Genomic DNA, 21,637 nt, shown 5'->3' with positions numbered 1-21,637 from the left:
CCTTCTGTGTAAAGGGTTTGTTCTCGTTGATTATGTCTGATGCTGAGCCCTGTTGTAAACAAAAAGATCAAGTTTTTGGGAGAAACTGATGACATGAAAGGTGCGCAGTCAATGTCAGAGCGCAATCTCTTTCTGGAAAACGAAGAATTGCAAAACAATCCAGATGCTTTGACTCCATGCAGGTATAGCCTCTGTGCAGCTGATACGATGCTGCCTTGACGTTGTCTCTGTACTTCTAGTTTCTGTCCAGGTGAATACAGGCTTTGGGCTCATGCTTTGCTAGTCTGAGGTGCTGCTAGTATTCTTTCCTAGAAACTTTGGGGATTTTTTTAGAAGTTTGTCCATTCAGTCTGTTTCTCAGCCCAGCTGGAGGAGTTGAAGACACGTTGGTAATGGAGGTGGAAGGCTGAATCAAGTATTTTTGGATAACTTGAGCATACCATGTCATGAGTAAGAAATCTGTCCTCATCAAGAGATACCAGTTGTAATAACAAAAAATAGGGGTGAGGAGACTATGGCTCTGACCTCCTGCACTTTGATACGATGGCTCCTTTTCTCCAAGATCCTCGTCATTGTCCCCTTTTCCCTACTACTGTGCTGTACTTGCTGCAGTGCTTTTTAGTGCCATTTCTCAGTTCTGCTGTGTTTAGTCTACTGCGGAGGGTGAGAGGAGCAAGAGTGTGTGTGCATGCTAGATGTGTAAGGGGCAAACTGAACGTGACTGGGTGTAGTTGGAGGAGAAGTGCTGTACTGTGGCGTTTTCAAGAAACAAATACTTTGCAGAGGAAAGAATCAAATTTTCTGCTTACTTGGGAGCATCTCGTAGTGCAAGTACCTTGAAATAAAGTGTCTTTTTGGAGTCTTAAATTCCTTTAAGTGAACTCTGAGTGGCGCTCTGAATTGATATAGAAGGGTCATCTGATGTGGGAAGAGGAAGAGATGGGGTAAAGAGGTTTAATGTTGAATTAAGTGGCATTAAAACCTACTGAGTAGATCAGTTGTATTTCAGTGATGTGCTAGATAAGCAACATAACTTTATAAATGAATGGTTGTAGAGAAGAACTGCCTTAGTAATTCTTCCGTTTTAGAAATAGAGAAGGGTGTTTATTTAAGTAAAAGTTGGAAGACGGCTTCTTACAAAGCAGTTGTCTGATGTGTATTCTGAGGCTTCCTTCATGCTGCCTTTATTCACTTAATACAGGGTTTATATTCAGGGCACATCTCCATAACGTTTTCCTTATTGAAAGGTACAAAAAACTTTTATACTCGGACTTTGTAGCACCTTGGGTGAATGCAGCATCAGTCTGTCCTCGTTAGGCAGGTGAGTAATAAGACTTATCACAAGAGGACTGTAGGGATGGATTGCATAAAACAGGCTGGTTTCTAAGGCCACACCTGGGTCTTAATTTTCCTTTTTTCCACAGAAGGTTGGTAAAATCTCTGAATTGTTTATCTGAGAAGCCTCAGACTTTACATTGACTTGTTAATGCATATATTGGCCTTTGGATATTTGAATAGGCAGCGGAGGAAAACCACTCACCTTAACCATCCACCTCCTCAATAGCCGTCATCTCCCTCTGTTGTTACACCACAAAACATGCCTCAGCACACTCATTTAGCATTACTTACCCTGCTGTCTGCTCAGTGTCATCAGGCCGTACAAGAGGAGTGTCTCATGGCCAGGATTCCCAAAAGCACATCACGTCCCCAGCAAGCAAAGCTTTATCTGAGTGTCTAGGCCTCTGTTTCTGCTGCTGGTTGTAGGGGACAGAAACCTAGCTAGGCCTAACCCCAAAACCCTCTGGCAGAAATTGTATCAAAGAACATTTACTGCCAGCAAGGGGTTGCAGATCCCAGAAGGTGGCTGTGTGGATGTTGGCGGCGATGCGAGGTGGGCTGTCGCTGCCGGTTGTGAATCCCCCGCGTGTCTGCTGGGAAGTGGTGGAACACTAATTGTGAAACTTTGGGATCATCTCTGGCGTTTGACCTACATCTCAAAGTTTGTTCTTCTTCAGACAGCACGCTCCAGACGGCCACAGAGGGGAATTTTTAATTTTTGAGTGACAAATGGAGTGGTGCATGGGTGACAAAACCTTGAGAGGCCTCCTCCAGGCCCTGGCAGTCCTGCTTGTGCTGCTTCCCCTGCAGATGCCTTGGAAGGAGTTTGCTGTTACTTCATAAATAAGGGGGAATGATGAATGAAATTCCTTGGCATGCTATTGAAGAGGAGAGCATGAGGTCAGGTTTATCGGGTCTGTTTCTGTATCAGCTGGGACCTGCTGGGTGATCAAAGGCAGCTTCTGGAGGTGAGAGGCACAGTGCGTCTCAGTGGCAAAGCTGGAAGGGGGAAGCTTGCTTTTAAGACAGTGCCACTCTGGGGAGAGTTTGCCTAGCTAAGAAAAAAAGGTTAGAGATGCAGACTTCCTTCTGGATGAGAAACTAATGGTGCATCTTATTTTGGGGTTTTCTGTTGATTTCTGAAAGGCTGTGGGCTGCTGCTTATCCGGGAGCAGCTCTGGGTAAAGCTGTGCCTGAACTCTTGTGGGAAATGGGAGGCTGAGTTGTATTTAAAGGGTATTTCGTGTTTGCCTGCTTCATATTTTGTATAATACATCAACCACTTGTTAATCCTTATAAAACCCTAGGAAAAAAGGAAATGGAGCATTAAGAACATGGGAAAGAGCCCTAGTGCTGTATTGTCTGTACAGTGCCCTTTGAGCTTCTATTTTTTTTTTTTCACCATTGAAAACCAGAAATACCAGCCTGCTGAGTACTGCCGAGAGCTCAGCCCTTCAGGATGGGCTCAGTAAATGCACAGCCTGACTCGATGATCCTGGCTGTATTGTGACCTCTGTCTGATCAACACTGTGGGCGTTTTTTTTAGCTTCACCTTGAGCGCAAATGTGGTTGTGTGCTAGGGAATTGCCCACAAAGCAGCTCCCAATGTGTTTTTTTATGTATAACTTGAAAAGCTGTTTTTCTCTTGACCTTCAGATAAAAGTGCTGTTTATGAAGTAACAACAAAAATGTGCAGATTTAGTACGTGGTGTATGAAGTAGGGAAGGACAATGGGATGTTAAATCCAGGCTTGTTTTATTGTGCTCTTTATGTTGCGTGGTACTAAAGTCATTGCTTTGTGGGAAGACCAAATTGGAAAAAAATAATTGCACGAAAATAGCAGCTCTGGAAACAAGGTGTCCTGGTGATTTGAGGTGTAAAGGCCAAATAGGGTCTGTCTGTCCCTTTTGTAAGGGGATGAATAAATGTGTTGTGTTCTTGGCCATTCAAGAGAGGGCAACGCGCTGAGCTTCTTACACAAACTGTGGCATCATACTAGCAGCTGTATGGCCTGCTATGCTGCCTTAAAGCATGAGAGGAAATGGCTTGTTTTGAGGAAGGAGAGTTAATTTTTGCTTTCGTGAGTTTTGTTGTATAGTTTAAACACCTAGCTTTGGAACACTGTGTAGGCTCTGAAAGCTCACCTTCGTCATGGCACGGCACCTGCTGGCAGCTAAACCTGTGTGTCTTGCACAAAAGCAAGCAAGCTGTCTTCCTCCCTAGGATCCTCTAGGGCACCTATTTTCAGAGGTTTATGGATATTTTCAGGCTTTGTACGGACTGACCATTGTGTAGCAGTTCTGCTACTGTTGGTGCAGCAAGCACTGACGGTCAGACCAATGTCTGAACAGTTAAAAGGACAGGTACAGTAGAAAGCAGGTTTTGAATAAAAAAAAATCCTTATGCGGGCTTTATCTTGAATTGGTTAATGGCTTTGCTCTGGTAACTGAGGGCATTTTAAGAGTTCTTGCCTAAGTGCTCTCCATTTGAATGTTGCCCTTGCTGCAAGCTGGCCATAGTACTGTAGTGTAGTACTAATATTTTGCACCTGAAGTCTGTCTGGAAGGAGAGTGACTGTATTTTTACATTGGAATCCCTTTAAGACAGGAATCTTTCCTGCTAGTGCACGATTGCAAGGAGTGTTTCTATACAGACCAAGCCCCTCGGGGGAATGGCAGTGTATTTAATTGCAGCTTCCTGATAGTTCTTAGACCTTCTGTGTTTTAATAACACTTGCATTACGAGTTTGCTCTCCATCTTGAACTCTGGAGTTTGAGGAAAGCAGACAGCTTCCTACTCGAACGTTTTAGCTGCTTGGGCTGCAGTGTTTTCAAGGTGGTGTTTCCCTTCTGAATATCTTGTTTTTTACGTTTCAGTGTTCATTTATGCAAGTCTTTTAAGTCTTTTTCTTTGCCTTATGATGTATACAGAGCTAAAATATTAGGGAGAGAGGAGAGAAGAGCTAATACAGAAGCCTGTTGTGATTCTCTTGCAAACAAAGGTATTCTTACCATTGTCAAGTTCTGGTGGGTGTCTAAGTGCGATGTTTTTCCTTACAGTATTTGGCAACTGCTAATAAAAGCAGCCTCGGTGTTTTTTTCTGCTTTTCCTCCTACATAAAGCAGCAGCCTATAATGGAGACCATTTGTGTATGTGTGTGCAAGGAATGTAATATTAACGATTTTTTTATAATGCATGGCAAATGCACTTCTGAGCCTTTTTTCTAACAGAACACAGACAGCTGTTTCCTCATTGAAATACAGTCTGCTTTGTAGCATGGTGTAAAAGAATGTAAGTGCAAGTTTGGGTGCCATAAAACAATTTCTTACACTGGTAGAAATAAAACTGGGAAAGAGAATGCTTTTGTGACAGTTGCTTTAACCTTCCACAAACAGGGATGGTGGAAAATAATTTTGTAAATAACCTAGCAGCTTAATGTGCTCTTGCTCAAATGTACTTTTCTACTGCATGTGCTCCCCTGGAATTAATATAGGCACAGAGGAGATGGTGTTGGGTGGGTGTGAAGACCTCCTTCTGGGGGTGTGTGGGAACTGGAAACAGTAGGGCCTGGCCCTTGGTTCTTCTAATGCATATCCCCCTGCAGCTGTGTGTGAGGTGTGAAGCACAACCAGACTCTTCTGCCTGGGTTTCTCACCTTTCTATACAACTGGAGATGTAAACTGCAGTATTATTTTCTTGCTCATAGTGATGTTCTCAAGTTTGGTCTGTTTCATGGCGTGGTTGCACTGGTTCTTGTTCAAGCTCGTTTACCTGGTACCTTCATCATTTGTCTACAGTTATTTTTACAGGGTCTTCTAGTAGAAAAAGTCAACTCCCAGACTTTCTTCGTACACTCAGCTTACACATTTTTCCTCCTTTTTGAAACGAGCAGTGTCTATGCTACAGCTCTGCAGGGTTTTTTCCTGAGTCTTGCTTTGGTTGATGGTGATATTTAAGAAACAGGAGACCAGAAAGAAGGAAAGACAGTCTCTTTCTTAATATTTGCAGGAGTCAGTGTGAGGTGTCAGCTCTGCTTGAAATGGGTACTTCAGCACAGTAAGTTGTAGCTGCTAGCACTGTTCCTGGAGTGAAAGTGGCAGTAAGGTAGACAAAACTTTCTCTGAAGTCAGCTCTGATGTCTTGGCAACTGTTTCAGTTTTGGATTTAATTCATAAGGCTTTTTGCTTTTTTTTTTTTAAAGTGAACTTTTAAAGAACTGACAGCCAACTCTTCTGTTTCTATTTTTTACAGCCATTACACAGATCAAAATAATTTAGTTTTATCATTAAAACACAAACTTACTATTTCTAGTGTTTTTGATAATTAATGCAGGTAGAGGAGTGAAACTAGTATGTTTATTTCAGTGAAACTCAACCTAATGAGAAGCTCTTCCAAAACACTAGTCACCTTAAGTATGGACTGAATCAATGTGACTCTCTTAAGAGCATCTCTCAGTGTTCAGGTCTGTGCAAACCAGTATTTAAATAGGCAAGAGAAGATCCAAGTGCTTCTAGGCAGGGTGATACAGCCACAAGATAGAGGTGTTTTTTTTTTTTTTTTCTTTATGAAGAAGCAGTGAGAAACCTGGATGAAAAATTCTGGTACTTCCATCTCTTTTACCTAAAATAAAGAAGGTTTTACAATTACTCGGGCTGATAGGAAGTGTCTAGAAGTCTATTTAAAAAAAAAAAAAAAGGGGGAAAAATTTTCATTCTTTGACATCAGGGTTTTGTCAAAAAAAAAATCATAATATAATTTGGTTACATCATCATCCCTTCTCACCCATCTCACCTGTTCACAAACAGAATTAATTCCAATTATATTGGGGGAAAAATACAAATGAAAGCTTTCTAACCTGGCTAAGACATTTGAAAAACTGACCTGATGTCAGGGAGAGATTCAGCTGCTTATAAGTTCCCCAATCCTTTGGGCAGGTTGTGCTGCTGTTCCAAATGGCATGGCTGAGGAGTGGTCAAACTGTACTCATCTTACAGGTTGGCCCCTCCTGAGGGCTCTGCCAATTTAGGAGTACATTTTTTTCTTTTTTTTTTTTTTTTTTTATCTAAACCACACAAAGATGATCGGTAACGAAGGAATTGCTCGGCCTGGCACATGGCTTTGTGTCTACATATAAAAGCGCAGAGATTTTGTCTCCTTGTGGTTTCCACCTGAAGTTGAACAACCTGGAGATGGAGGTCATCCAAAGCTACTCATTTGTTTTGAGTATTGCAGAGAGGAAAATACAGGCAGGATTATTTTCTTTGAGCTGTCTGAAAGCTGGAGCTCCGGAATCACAAAGGGACTGTTCACTTTCAATGGGAGGTACTCGTGGAAAAGCATCCTCTTAGGAGAAACTCCTCTTAAAAGCTTAAGTGTATTACGGAACAAGTGCAGAGAGATCCTGTGTGCCTATCTCAGGAGCTGTACTAACTCTTGCTCCCTGCACCCTGAATGTTAGGGGTTAGAAGCTTTAAGAGACAACATCTCAGGGCTGCCTCTGACACCTACACAATGTGTCACCAGGTGGAATCAGTACTTGACTGGAGTTACCCAAATAAAATGGTAGGACTCCTGGTTGATGTTGAGAGTACTCAGAGTATAAAATTACTGAAGACTTGTTCCTGAGGTCACGTAGGAAAAGGCAGCACTAAGGGTCTGTTGTGGGTAGCTGTGCTTCCAGTGGTGTGACTTCCTCTGTTAACAATGCATTATCCAGATAATTGCATTTTTTGTTTTCATCCTGAGGAAAATGCTAATGGAAAGCCTTGAGTTACCCACTTATTGAGCACAAGCCTTCTCCAAGGCAAAATCTGGAAAAAATACAGCTTGTGTTTTGAGATTAGTCTGCTTATGTCTTGGTAGACTGGGGGGAGAAAAGGAGCTTTCTGCTTGCAGGGAGGAACGTGCTTGCCTCTGCAGAGCCTGCTGGCTTGGAAGCGTGTCGCGGTGTGTGTGCTCCCTGGCTTCTTTTGGAGGTGATGTCTGGCACCTCCCTGCCATCACACTGAGAAAACTGTCTACAGGTTAATTGGGATCGTTCTTGTTTCTGCCCCTGTAGCTTTATAGCTTGCTAAAGCTGCATTGGAAAGACAATTTTTGGCTTATATCGAGTCATCTGTTCTTTAAGAAGTAGATAGTGGGACTACAATGGGTCTGTTAAAAATACTAGCTTGAGCACTAGTAAGCAAGAAACAAGTTTAATAGGAATTTCTAGCTTTTAGGAAGGGAATTAAGAATAAAGTATATTTAAATAATACACATTGGAGAGCATCAGTGTAACATTAGTAATCAATCCATGGTGTTCCTGAGTTTTGAAGGGTGCCCAACTTCAGAAAAAATGGAGTAGAGCTCAAAAAAGGTTCAGGGAACAGTAATGTGATGAAAAGCACCATGTGGCTTCCTTAGCAAGGAGGACTGGGACCCTTCAGTGTGGAAGGGTGAGAACTGAGGGCTGGGCTGGGCGATGAAGTAAAGGGATGAGTAGCATGGAGAAGGTGAACACAGCCTGATTACTCACTGCTTCCCGTAACATGAGGAGGAATTTCTCATGTTAGCAAGTGGTAAGTTCAGAAGAAGCAAAGAAAATGTGTTTTTTTTTGCATTTTTTTTCCTCTCCATGTGTGCCCATTTAACTTGTGGACCTCTGTCACTGTGTGTTGCTGAAGCTAAAAGTTTGGGGTTAGTGTGGGACTAGGCTAACGAGGGGCTGGGAACACCGGTATCGATCCATCTAGGGAAGGAAAGCCACGCTTCTGTCCGCCTCAGGAAACTTGTGGTATGGATCTTCTTGTGGCTGGGAGAATGCTCTCTTGCCATATCAACATAGATGCTATGGTTTTATGCTTGGACGTTCATATTTGCCAGTGTTCTTTTGATTTCCTTGTCCATTGAGGAGCAGGTGGCTCTCCAATGAGCACAACGCCCTGCCACTGCTCGTGAATCTTTGGTTTGTGCCCATGTGGCTGTCCTTCCCACGTCAGTTCTGATGTTACCCACTGAAGCGTGGTGAGTGCTGTGGCTGCAAGATGGTAACGCTGCTCAGGGCGAGGTACCACAGCCTCCAAGGGTTGCCTGTAGTGGAAGGACTGGCTGCTTCTTGGCATCTAAGTTTAGTGTTTGGAAAAATAAGTCGTGGTTTAGAAAAGAGGAGAAATGCTGCTTTGAGCTGTTTGTCCTACTGGAAAAACTAAAGGAACCCTTGTAAACACCGCATCTGTCAGCAATTGTTACGGATATATTAGGCAGGAAAACGGGGGTGGTGAGTGCTTTTATTGTTGCTTTTAAGATAATTTTCATGGGTATGCAGAAACTAACCTTGTATGTTGATGCTGACTATTTGTTTTCCTGCAATCCAGTATCTCTGTGAGATGGCTCGGTCTGAGCATTTGTGTTGACAGCTTTGGCTGGAGTGCAGTGGGGCTGTGCTGTGACCCTTCGTGTTGTGCTGGTGACTTCTTGTTACTGGAGGCTGAGCAGTTTTGCCACTCCCAGAGAGTTCAGTCTGTAAGTCATCATTCACAGCTTGTCCCCGGAGTGGTTCCTGTGAATTACATATTTTTAGGGTCATTGGTAGTCTTTTTAGTTAACCAGAATAATATTTGTGTGCTGCTTTTATTTCTTTCACAGGCTTTTCGGTGATGTTGTTGTCCTGGTCCTGATTAACTAGCATTTAAATCAGGCCACTTCTTAAAAATGGAGTTTAAATAGCATCTCTCTTCCTGTTCAGATAGCAAGTTTCATTTGAAGATGATAATCCCTTAATGTTTTTACTTTTTGTTTCATCCTGAGTCAGGCACAATGAGCCTGCCTGATAACAGGGTGTCGCCTTGCTTGGAATAAGGCTCTTCTCCCAAGGTATCCAACTCCCCTGCAGGATGTTCAGCTGTTACAGTATTATTGGGGAGTAGATACTGTTCCCTTTGTCAGGTTTTTGACATTTTTCCTTCCAGGAAGATACTCAAGCTTCTTCGTCTTGCAACTTGTACTCCTGTGTAGTGAAGAAAAATTAACATGCTTCTCAGTTTGGCTTCTCTCTGGGTGTCTGAGATGCTGTGTCCAGGAACTGTTTGTTGCATCCTTTCTTCCTGAGGGCAGCAGATCTTGGTTGGCTAACCTGGGAGAAGATCCCCAGAACAACAATTTGGAGATCGTTTGGAGAATGATCTTTATAGCTTTTAGCTTTGTCATATAAATAGGTGACAATTTGTTCTTTGAAGCTCGTAAACATTTGCACTTGATAGATAAGCCACTTTGAAGTTGTTGCTGTATGGTCGAGGTCTTGAACTTGTTTTGAGGAAAAGCCCCAAAAGTGTATTGCTACGTAAGAAACTTTTTTTCTGTTAGTAATTAGCTATTAAATACTTACTTTGGTAGAATAAGAACTTGTTACTGTTGGAAGTGAACTTGTGTATTTTAAGAATTCTGAAAAAACTTTCTGACCCAATAATATGTAGATAGATGTCATATGAAATAACTGAGACGTATTGGAGGAGGTGATGAAAATTTTAAATCCTGGACAAAATACACAGAAGGCTGGAGCACCCCTTGTGAGGAGAGGGCTGGGGATGGATGTTCAGCCTGGAGAAGAGAAGGCTCCAGGGAGAGAAACCTCATTGCAGCCTTCCAGTACTTAAAAGGGAGCTTATAAAAAAGATGGAGAGCAACTTTTTACTCAGGCACATAGTGATAGGACAGGGAGGAATGGTTTTAAATCCAAAGAGGGTGGATTTTAATTAGATGTTAGGAGGAAATTCTTTACTGTGAGGGTGCCCAGAGCAGCTGTGGCTGCCCCATCCCTGGAGGTGCTCAAGGCCAGGCTGGATGGGGCTTTGGGCAACCTGGGCTGGTGGGAGGTGTCCCTGCAAAGGCAGGGGGTTGGAGCTGGGTACTTTATAAGGTCCTTTCCAACCCAAACCATTGTATGAAATTTTAAATAATAAAAAAAGATATGGTGGTGGTGGGGAATTCAGAACCAGAGGAGTTATTGAAGTAGTTGATGAATAACCTTATTGACTGAAGTTAATCAAAGTTAAGTGGTAAATAGTTCTGGGTTCATTATCAGTTGTTAATTGCATGTGCAGGTGATAAATGGCTATGGTTGCATTTTGCATACTTACCTCTTAAGGCATTGGGCATCCAACCTAATGTTAACATCTTACATGACATGTATCTATCTCACTGGTTAATTGCCTATAAAATCACAAACTTCAGAAATCCTACTATATGAGTTATAATAATCAGTTACAGGGACTAACTCAATTTTGTCAGATCATTCTGGCGGAAAGTGATTTTTTTGCCTCTCTTTAACAAACTCAAATGGTGATCAAACATTGATGTACCTCATCTGTATTGCTTCATAAAGTCAATGTTCTAATTTATTTAAATATGAAGCTGCTCACAGGACAGACTTTACACTGAGAGTGGGGAAGTTGTGATCTTACATCACCATTGCTTCACTTACATGCTGTCCTGTGCTGGGGTACGTGGAACTGCAGCAGGTAGTTTTCAATTTGCATATTTACAGCTGGGCATATGCTGTGTTTGTTCCTGAAACAAACACTGCTGAAATACCTTCGTCAGATACACGGAAATCTGCACGTTGTTTGGGCTTCTGTGGCCTCTCCCCACCTAAAACCATACAGTCAAGATTTCAGGTCTGCTCAGTGAGGCTGACTTTGGGAAAAGCCCACGGCTCCCATGTCTGGGTAAGTAACGATCAGACTGGGAGGCTGGCAGTCAGCTACAGCCTTGGCTGGGTTTCTCTAATCCCGTTTTAGGCTATTCAGATTAAAAGTTCAGTGTGCTGGAAATGTTCTGCTGAGTTAATGAATGAAGTTCATAGGAGCTTTGTGAAGTCGGTAGCTCGATAGCCTGGTAGGCAATGGCTGAGAATTTGCACGTATAGAATGAAGTCGTGTAGGGCTTGGTTTTACACAAGTGCTTGAGCATCCTCTGCTTGGATCGTGTTTATTGATCTGCTATCCAAATCAAATATTCATTGCTGCAAATCGGCATGGAGCAGTGCGTCCCTTCAAAAGCTACCTGGTTTTGGTGTGCTTTCACCATCAGCCTGATGGCACTTGCAGCCTAGACCCTCAAGTCTGTGTCAGGTTTCCCAGGACGTTTCCTTTTTCTCTTTTGTGTTCGAGCTTGGTGAACCGAGGTCACTAGGAACTTTGTTTCCTGTTTGAACAGGACGCAGAGCTGCTCACTTCTGCATCGACTCAGACTGGGGGTGGCAGATTTTGCAGCTCAGCAAGGCGAGGTGATGTGTTTTAATGGGGATTGCTTCCTACCCTGGTAATTTTTCAGTCACTAGGAGATCATTCTCAAGTATAAGCATAGGACAAATAACTTGGCTAGCTTCAGCTTCTCTTGCTTGAAAATTTTATTCTTGTAGCTAAGAGGAATGTAATAGACCAGCTTCTGTTTTCAGGAGCTGTGGAAACTCGTATTTAGGATGGAATGGTCATTTAGGCACGTTGCACTCTTCACCGATGCTCTGTGCATCATCTCCTACTCCCATCAAAACGGAAAATGCTGCTGAGTTGTACAGCTTTGTGTTATGTAGATTATTATTGCTTTTTTTTTTTAAAAAAAAGTTACACTCTTTTTGAACTAGACACCTTAAGAATGTAAACTCCTCAGATTATGATTTCAATGCAGTTGAGACACTAAAGCAAGAATTTAGCAAACGGCAAACACATTTTTTATGTTTGCATGCCAATAGCTGTGAAATACGTAGATAAATGAGGTTCTGGTTTAACTTAAATGCTACCACAATGTGATATAAAATGCAGAGTTTAAGTCAAATGTTAATAGCTGTCTAATTGTCATTTTTCATTTTATGGACTTGTTTGTTTTTATCTAAAGAATTGTTATAAACTTACAATGATTGTATTTTTTTTTTTTACTGTTTTCAGACTGTAGAATGAATTAATTTTTTCTCTTTGTTTTAATAGTCAAGAATCCCTTCAGTGAAGAACTACGAGATATAAAAGTAAGTAAAAAATAAAAATTGAGATTTTAGTCTTGAGTGATTGTATAAAAACATACTAGATCTGTTCAGAAGGGTGCGGGTTCCACAATGTTTTGTATAAGGTGTTTCTTGCTACTTTAATGTTTTAATTTTTTGCTTTTTCATTTTGGGCAACATAACCAGTATTATAATATTTGGTTGATTGCTTTATATACTGACAAAATGTCACATAACTTTTCTTGTAGAGCTATGAGGAAAAAATGTGTTGTAGTAAGATTTTTGAGGCTAAATTTAATCAATTTTCCCTTACTATTCCTATTTGGCTTCTCAGCCATGGAAACACAAGCTGGTAAGAGATAATTGTCTTGAAACTCCAGGATCTTATTTAGTGCCATGGAAGAGCGAGAGCTAGGTCATCTACAGAAAATGGATTAGAAAATTTGTCTTTTTCACTTGGAGTCAATTCTATTATTTGTTCCTATGTTCACTCTTTGAACTGGAATATGAGAATAGCCTGTTTTGAGATGTCACCACTGAAGGTATCCGGGTTATTGAGTTCTGAAGTATGGATTTTGGTGCTTCTCTCTTCTGGCCTTTCTGCCTGGGCTGTAAACAGTGGTCTTCTCCTAAGCATGTCCATGCAAACATCACGAGATAATTGTATATGTGTTTTTTTTTTTTTGTCTAAGGTTGAGCTCTCCGAAAGTAAATTGTTGCATATTTTCAGATTTCACTGAAATCTTTCTTAGAAGAAAGAATCTTTCTGAACCTTATGAACAAATGAAATTTTGAGGGGTAAATTCTGTGGTACCCCCAGGCAAACAAACTGACCTTAGAGCGCTGCTGTTTGGGTACGCGTGTGGTAGAGGACTGACTTCCCTCTTCTGCCATGCCTGACGTTTTCCAGGCAGGGGATGGGTTAACAAGGTTGGTTAACTTCCTGGGGAGTACCACTGTAATACCAATTTAATCTCAGTGATGGATTTGTAGGACCAGAATATGGGAGGCAATGCTGGCAATTTTTGGTATTGGCTATGGGAAATAATTTGTCAAATGTCTGATCAAAGAAATGAAGTTTTCTTCCTTTTGGTAGCAGTTTTCTTGCGGAAAATAATGGGACCATTCACATTTTAAAATGTTGTCATGTAGCGCTAGTGCAACAGGGAGTTATACTAAAAATATGTATTTTTTTCAATGTGAGTAAAATCAGATATAAAGACTGTCAAAACTGGAAAATGAGATGTAAAAATTTTAGCGTATCTTTGAACAAAGTCTTTATTCATATCTCATCCATTTGAGTCTGCCCCAGGAAGAACTTAAAAACAAACAAACAAAAATCCGCAGCCTTTTAGAAATTTATTACTAAGTGCATATAAGTGCTTCTTACCTTCGTGTTTTGAATAATTCATTCTAATCCCAAAGGTTTCTGCCTGTATTTCAATGAAACTGCTCAATGTCTTGGTAAAGAAGTTTAACTCTTGTAAGTAACAGTTGGGACATCTCATTTTCATCCTTGTTCTGGGAAACAGGCCTTTTTATACCAGCAGGATATGCAGGAAGCATTAACAAGATTGTGTAGACCACTTTTTTGTAGATGGCAAAAAATCTTAACGTTTCTATGAATCTCACATGGGGAATATGGCCATAACACACACCAGTGTGGCTTGCATGAAGTGTCACTTCATGTTTTTAAGAGTAAAACTTAAAAATGTACATAGTAGCTTTCAGAAAAGCTACTTATTTTTATTTTTACATAGTAGCTTTCAAAAAAACAAAAATAGTAAATAACCTTCTGAGCTGTCAGTTTCAACTTGGAGATCCAATGGAGTCCAGGCTGCAGTCTAGTTCAACTTGTCAGGATCTGAAATACTTGTATTGTAAACAAATACTTTGATTCAGAGTCTATTTTTTACATCATTGTTGATGTGTAAAACATTATAGCCTTCCACTTGTGTGTGTATATATATTTTTACAAAAAAAAAATATGATGGTTTATAAAGTCTGAACTAGAAGAAAATGCATCTTTAGTAATGCTTATTTTAATGTTAATGTGTTTTTCTAATTCTAGGCAGATGAAATAAGTCTCATGATGAACAGCTTATATGCACTTCATGATAAGTTGGCACAAGTAGCAGGTAACAAAAATTATTGTGACTGTGTTATTGTAACAGGTACTAAGAAGTCCATGCTCAGATAGTGATTTGTAACAATTGATATATTCTGAGGCCCTGATAACTTTTAAGAGTTCCATTTGAGGAAACCAGAAATCTTATTTCACTTACAGTGCCCTTTTTCATCACTGTAGCATCTTTCATTGCAGCATTTTTGGGTTAATGGTATAGGCTGCATGTTTTGATCCCAAGGTTTTTGATTTGCCTTAATGCTTTATTAAACTGATGTTAGTAAAAGATTTAAATTTGCTATATGTTATGAGGAATATGTATGTCTTTTAAAGGTAGCTATTTCATTCTAGTGGAAAAATGCTTGAAATAATATTTTACAACAATAAAAAAGATGAATACAATGAACAGTAGCGGTTAAACAAGGTTGCCTTGTTAGATTAGTGCAACTTAACCAAACTAATTATATACTAATGCAAAGCTCTCTGTATAGTAATGTGTTAGAGATGGTGTTTAGGCTTAATATTAATGACTGACTATTCCAAGCTATTGTGCTTTTGCATAGTGTCATAATTAACATGGCTTTAAATTGCACGGAAATTTACACAGCACGGTAGAGAAATGGTGAAGTTAAGACTGGATTTATAGCTTTGACATCTGGTGAATATGGGGTTACAGCAGGATCTGTTTCATGCTTATTAGGCCATTTATGTCTCATCCTTGCTTATTTAATTCATATAGTGTTTACAAGGCAGTGGTTCAGTGTGGTTTTAAGTCTTACTGTTCTTTGTGCCACCTATTTGTTTTGCAACAGCAAGTGTCATTGAGAAGCCTTTTCCATGTATCCACTATTGTCAGGTGCTACAGACATTTCTCAAAGGGTGAAAGTGTGGAATCAGCGGTCCCAGATACAAGGCTGATGATTTGATATGCCCAGGACTTTATAGTAAATCTGTAACTTTGAGCAGCTCTGTAATACTTTTAAATTGCATGAGTAATCTTCCTGCAGAAGTATCTGTTTCCAGAGTATTTACAATATCTGTGGTGAATAAAACAGATATTTAGACAAACTCCATGGATTTCTCCTTGTTTACATTTTGCTTTAACCCAAAGTAGTGTTAGAATGTTATTCCTGAATGTGTGCAAAATGTTTTTCTTTAGTTTTAAATTTGTTGCTTTCTGACAGTGTGTGCCTTGCAGTGCTGATCTTTTGCTGTTCACTTATGTCTTGGTATCTTTTTGTTTCAAACCATTTCATACTTAATGGATGGTGGTAGTTAATTCTGTGCTATAAGTCATTGGGGCCAAAAGATTTTTTTTAGTTAATCTGTGCTGCTAATCCTTTATCATAGCTAATTCGTGGTGTGCAGATTGCCTGAGACCCACAGCTGTGTGCTGTAAAGCACCGAGTTGTATGAAGCGGAAGTACTGAGTTATGCTACTTCGTTCCCCTCTTGGAGAGAGAATATAACAGCTTTCAGTTTCCTCAGTGTTATCTGGCCCTCCAGTGGCTGTACAGTAAATGATGTATTTGCCTGGATAAAAAGGTTTGGCACTCATTTCTTACGTCTGTGAAGGACAGTGAATTTTCTTCATTAGCTGGGATTTATCTATGGGGCTGTACATCTATTTAAATAGGTATATATTTAAATATATACATAAACACACCTGTCTGTCTTACAAAAAAAGTTTATATGCTTCAGGATGACAGACAACTTTCTTCCCCTAACACAAAAGATGTGTTAGTCCCTGTTAGTCTACTTCTGGCCAGGAGAATCTTTAACACTTACCTTCAAAAAATATAATCATGCCTTGTGACAGGATGATCCCCCAGATTGAAACCACATTGTAAGATTACCTTGTTGCTCAGCAGAGTAGCTTTCACACAGTCTGAAGAATGACTTAACTTCTGTCTGAGTGTCAATAAATTATCCTCCGTGCCAGGTATCATTAAGGTATCAGAGAAAGGAGCCTGCCATCCATCTTTCAGTCCTGCATTGATGTAGACCTGGCACAATGGGTGGAAGCTGCTTAAAAGTCATAAAACACAGAAGGCTGCCAGAAAGATGCAGGGTTTAAGAGTGTTGATCTTGTACATAGTGCAGCACTTCAGAATAGAGGAGTAGGGGAATGCAGTTTTACTAAAGTGCTTCTCTTCAGTCTCCCTGTCACATATTTGGAAAAGTTTCCCTCATTTTGTACTTGGCTATGAGTCACTTGTTCATGTTTTAACTATTAGTATTAAAAAAGAGGGATGGAAACTTGCACTAGTGTCTTCTGTTAGGCTTTATTCAATGTCCTGGATTACCTTGAAGAAGGCCAGTTCAGAATTTGGTTTGTAGCCCTGTTTGTTTAATTAGGCTTCTTACATTTTTATTGAGCTAGTTTCTTGCTTTGTCAACTTCAGTGGAAGATCAAATGACGGGGCTTTTCATATAGAAGATGAAGCACAAAAGTTGTTTGAAGGAAGGAAAAGTCAGGGTAACAATTATTTTTTATGTAACTTAATATACTACGTTCCAACTGTAGCTGCCATTTTTGTACTGTGGTGCTCTGATATTATGTAAAACGATTTAATTATCCTGTGTAAAAATAGATTGCCCTTAATGCATCACTGTTTTCAGAATTATTAGTCTGCCAAGCCTATGGTGAGTAATGCCTACCTCAAAAGAAACTGCAGGGAGAAGCAGAATCTACTCACTCAGTTTTGGGTTGAGGTTTATGTTCTTGTCCAACGGTTCTCTTTCTTAAAAGCAACTTCTTGTTGATACTGTATAGTTCTGTACCTAACACTTTGACCTAAAACAAAATCCGTGCTTTATTTAAACCAGACTTCCTTTAGGCATATATTAATTACTGGATGTTTTTGTCTTTCATGGAGAGACTTCAATAAATCACATCCACTTTCAGTCAGGCTCACAAAATGAACAATGCTAATCCCCATGCCCACAAGCAGAAGCTACCTACAGATATGACCCTATTTTTTCGTACATAAAGAATTTTTACCTAGTAAGATGCCGCTTCTGCTTGGCATTCTGCACAGAGTGCTTTGGCAGATTCAGATGGCTTTCTTCTGTGCTAAAGGACAGCACAGGTCCTTGAGATGCGGGGTGAACTAGACTTCAGTAGGTAATAAGGCTTACTGATAAACCTGTGGCTGGAGGGAAATCCTGAAAAAACACCAACTGTTTCTTAACACCAATTTCAAGTGTTAGCCACTGTACCTGATTGCTGTCTCAGGCTTTGTTCTGTCACTCTCCTTAATCTTTAGTTCTTCAGGTTATTGGTATTGTGCTGCTTATTGAGTGATTTCAAGACCATTTAGCAAGTTCTGATTCTCCTCAGTGGTAGACTGTTGAACTTGCCTTTGGGAGATCAGGTGTTCGTATTTGCTCTCACAACATTTATTCTTCTTAGTTTTTTTGGCTACCCACTTGAGCGGCCTGCTGCTTAACCTCTAAGCAGGAGATCTGCTACACGACTGTTTTCGAAGCTGTTTGCTTTTGTACTGGTTGACTGTGTTGCAGCAAGATACCCGCTAGAGATCTGTGTTAAATCCATGGGTTCCTTAAAGTCTTACTTGCTTCTTGTTAATATTTCTGGGAGAAGAACCTAGCTTCTTAAATGGCTTGCACAAGTGCATTAACATAAGCTAAAAGGTAATTCTGTGATCACTGCTGGGATGTGTGCTACCTGCATCACCTCTATACAAATGCAGCTGGAGCCGTTCTCTGATGGCACTTGAAACTGATGTGGCATGTCCAAGAAAAGGCTGAGCAGGAAGGTCCATGCTCCCCAAGCTTGCAGTAAGCATTTTAGCAGAATGGCAACAGAGGAGCTCGTTTAGAAAAGTGCTCAAATATGTCTTGCAGGAGACCTGTGTGAAGATTTTTGCCCTGCTTCGATTTTATTCCTGGATATAGGGCCTCAAATGGCTCATTTTTGACATTTTTGGCTCAGGCCATGGAAAGTGGGTTTCCAAGCCAAGTGGTTAATGATTGCACCAAAGTAATTCAAAATAAGCCTTCGCTTACAGAACTACTAGCTAAAGGAGCGACAGAAATGGCATAGAGGAATATCCAGCTGTTTGCAGAAAAGGTTGTCTGACTTGTGACCTGCCTAACTTTCTGCAGGCTTTCAAATTCATGAGTTTCTCAGAAGAAAGCTTTAAATGGTTCCCAGCAATAGGTGAGTTAGAATGAGAACTGCATCTCCAGCAGCTTTTTGTACAGGACTCAATCTACATGACGCTGAGTTGCTTTCTGGTATCAGGAGTGAGTTGAAAGTGACATTTTTATTTTTTTCCCCTGTGATTGTATGTGAGTAATTGGAACTGATGGGCCTTAAGCTTTGTCAAATCTCGAGCAGCAAAACCATTTTCTAAGGGGTAAATTTGCTCAGAGGGAGTATAGTCAGGAAAAAAAAATATTCAAAAGCAGTACTGTGAAGAAACTGTCTGCTGGCTTTTTAAAAATGAGACGAGAAGCTGTGAAGTCAGTGTGTTGGCTGCATGCTGCATAAATGTAATTCCTGGAAGGAGGCAAAGAAGATTAGAATTTAAAACTATTAAAGTAGTCTAGTCTGCATCTAAGGGAGCTTTTGTCCACTTGTAAGGTGTAGTGCTGCGTTCTCAGAAGAGTGAAAATCTAAGATGAACGCTGCAGCTTGTTTTAAAAATGCCTTTTTCACAGTCTTGTCTTCTGATTGCTTTTTTTCTTTCTGTGTATTAATGTCATCCTTTTGGCTGTTTTTTGTTTTGATTCATACTTGGGATTTTTACTAAGATTCTTTACTAAGATTCTTACTAAGCAACCCCTGAAAACTCCAAACTCCTTAGCAGAAGAGTTTCTTCCTCCTGCTCCCCCAAGCTGTTATGTTAAGTCAAAATACGACTGATGTGCTTCAAGACTTCAGGCCTTACCAAACACAAAGTGTAAAAGAACAAGTACTTATCAGACATGTCAATGTCATACAACCTAATACCTGGGTGTGATCACATGTAAGGCTTCTACAGAGATCTGTTTTGGTTTTGGTGCATTCATTCCATCTGTTCTAGATCTAAAACTATGCTTATACCAGAGATTGTAGGAATATGATATGGTTCTCCCAAATGTGCTGATCTCGAAACGTGAAATGACAGCACATGTAAATGTACAGGTTGTAGTGTTAATGCAGCACAAAACCAAGTCATTCTGTGAATGTCTACCTAAATTCCTTAAGAGAATAACCTGTAACTCCAATTCCTGTGCTAACTTCTAAATTTAGTGTTTTTTCAAAGGTGCTGTCAGTATTCACCAGTGACCTCTGCAGTTTTCCTGTCACAGTAGACCTGTGGAGCTTTGACTAAGTCTCAGATGTCGTGTGCTAATTATCGAGTGAAACAACTTTTAAAATAGTGTCTCTTCTGCTCAGTATTTGATGGAAAATGCACGCAAACAGGAAGGCTTAGTTCTAGGCCAGAGAAATATGAGCACTCCTATAAACTGTAACCCAGCAGTAGAAGCCCATCCCTACTATGGTGATGCGCTTGCAAAGCAAAATTCAGTTGTCTGTTGAAGTGTATTAAACAGAACATCACTTTAGCAGTCTGCAAAAAACTTTTGCTTCATAAAAACATGTATTTTTGTGGAACTCTACTGTGAATGAGACGTGAAGATGCTTTCCCATAACTTGCTAGTGTTTGCTGATTTTGTCAGGTTGCCTTGGATGTGTTGGTAGTAAATATCTGCAGTTGCTCCATTTAAAGGGTAATCCTGTCTGGAATAGTTTCAACTTTAAATACTTTTTTGAGAGTGTAAGCAAAAGTTCAAGGTACTCATGCAAATACAAAATACAAACTTTCCTAGCATTGCTATAGCGCTGGGAACGATCATTTGGCATGGATTGAGGAAGGTGAGGTAGGCCTAACCCTGACTCAGTGACAGGCTAGTTTTCATTTTTAATGTTTTGGCACAGTAAAATTGCAGGGATGGGTACTAAGATTATTTTTCAGAGATCAAGAGAAAAAAAGGATTTGCCATTCTCTAACAGTTCTTCAGAGCTACCAGCCAAGTGTTAGATAAAACTGGAGTTAGACTTCGCCTTTTCTGTATGACTGATACCAGATTATTTTTTTTTTTTTTGCGTAAATTGGATGCCTTCCGTTAAGTAGAAGTAAATCAGGAAGAAGATGGCATGTGGCTATGAAGATTGACTGTACCTTATTTCTTGACTGCCTCTGCAAACTTTCTGAAATACTTAGGGAGATGGTAAAACCAGCAGTTTGAGGGCATATTGGTATGTTGTGCATGTTCAGGAAGCTGATGAATTACTGTGGTGACTTGGAGCAAACTGAAATGTGGTAAATTCATAGTGCTGGAAATACTGCTGTGGATATGCTAGAACTATAAGTTGGTCTGTTTAATAGCTAATACATGTTTCAAAGTAAATAGAAATTATTTGGAAGAAGTTGAGGCAGGGTATGGCAGCAACTTTTTAATACTTTTGATTGCTCTTCATACGATCTTTTGTTCTAATTTCAGTGTAAATATTGAAGTATATTTTCTGATCACATGAATTTGTATTGATGTTATTTATATTTATTGTTAGCTGTGACAATCTTTTTTTCATTGGCGGGGTGCACTTCTGATTTTTTTCCATATATTTTTAAATAATTATTTGTCTATAGCTGCTTGTGTAGATTACGTTAACCTTTAGCTTCTGTTAGGTGATTTTATTCTATATAGTGAAGAAATAAGGTGATCAAAATAAACAATTTTATTTTTACCAGGGGAACATGAATGTGGAAGCTCTATTCAAAGGAACCTTACCGTCCAGGAGGCAGCTGCATATTTAAAAGTAAGCAATTGCAGTATTTTTCATTGGTTATATCTAAAAGTTGTATAACTTAAAATTTTACTGTCTGGTTTGGTATTAGTGTCGTTTCAATTTAATGTAGTAACTGACATTCTATACTAATAAAACTAAGTATTAAAGTATTACTCAGAGATGTTTATAATTGACTTCTTCAATACATGCTACTTACCATTTTTATTTCATGAGATTTTGTGGAAAAAGGAAGGGAAAAGAAAAGTGGGGTTAATTGCAATGCAAGTGTAGGTAGCAGTGCTTCAGTGTCATGAAGGTTTTCTTCCCCTTTAGTTAAAACACCAGGGTATAATGTCATTTGATGGAGATTGTTGACCAACATAAAAAAAAAAAA

At 39.9% G+C, this 21,637-nt stretch overlaps 1 protein-coding gene across 2 annotated transcripts in view; it reads left to right on the top strand.

Annotated features, from left to right (window-relative positions):
• Positions 1–21,637, top strand: part of LEMD3 (LEM domain containing 3) — a 48,412-nt gene that overhangs the window by 8,016 nt on the left and 18,759 nt on the right. For both annotated transcript variants that reach the window (XR_011091954.1, XM_068669299.1), the window contains exons 2-4: positions 12,300–12,337; positions 14,385–14,451; positions 21,206–21,273. Coding sequence is in view for 1 of the 2 variants with exons in the window: in XM_068669299.1 (XP_068525400.1) it covers positions 12,300–12,337; positions 14,385–14,451; positions 21,206–21,273 (173 nt within the window). In the remaining variant the exon portion in view is untranslated. The remainder of the gene's footprint in view (positions 1–12,299; positions 12,338–14,384; positions 14,452–21,205; positions 21,274–21,637) is intronic.

The sequence above is a fragment of the Anas acuta genome, chromosome 1 (genome assembly GCF_963932015.1).
Source record: "Anas acuta chromosome 1, bAnaAcu1.1, whole genome shotgun sequence".
In the NCBI taxonomy this organism is placed as follows: domain Eukaryota; kingdom Metazoa; phylum Chordata; class Aves; order Anseriformes; family Anatidae; genus Anas; species Anas acuta.
The sequence above is the reverse complement of the archived record's forward strand: the minus strand, read 5'-3'. Positions and strand labels throughout refer to the sequence as shown.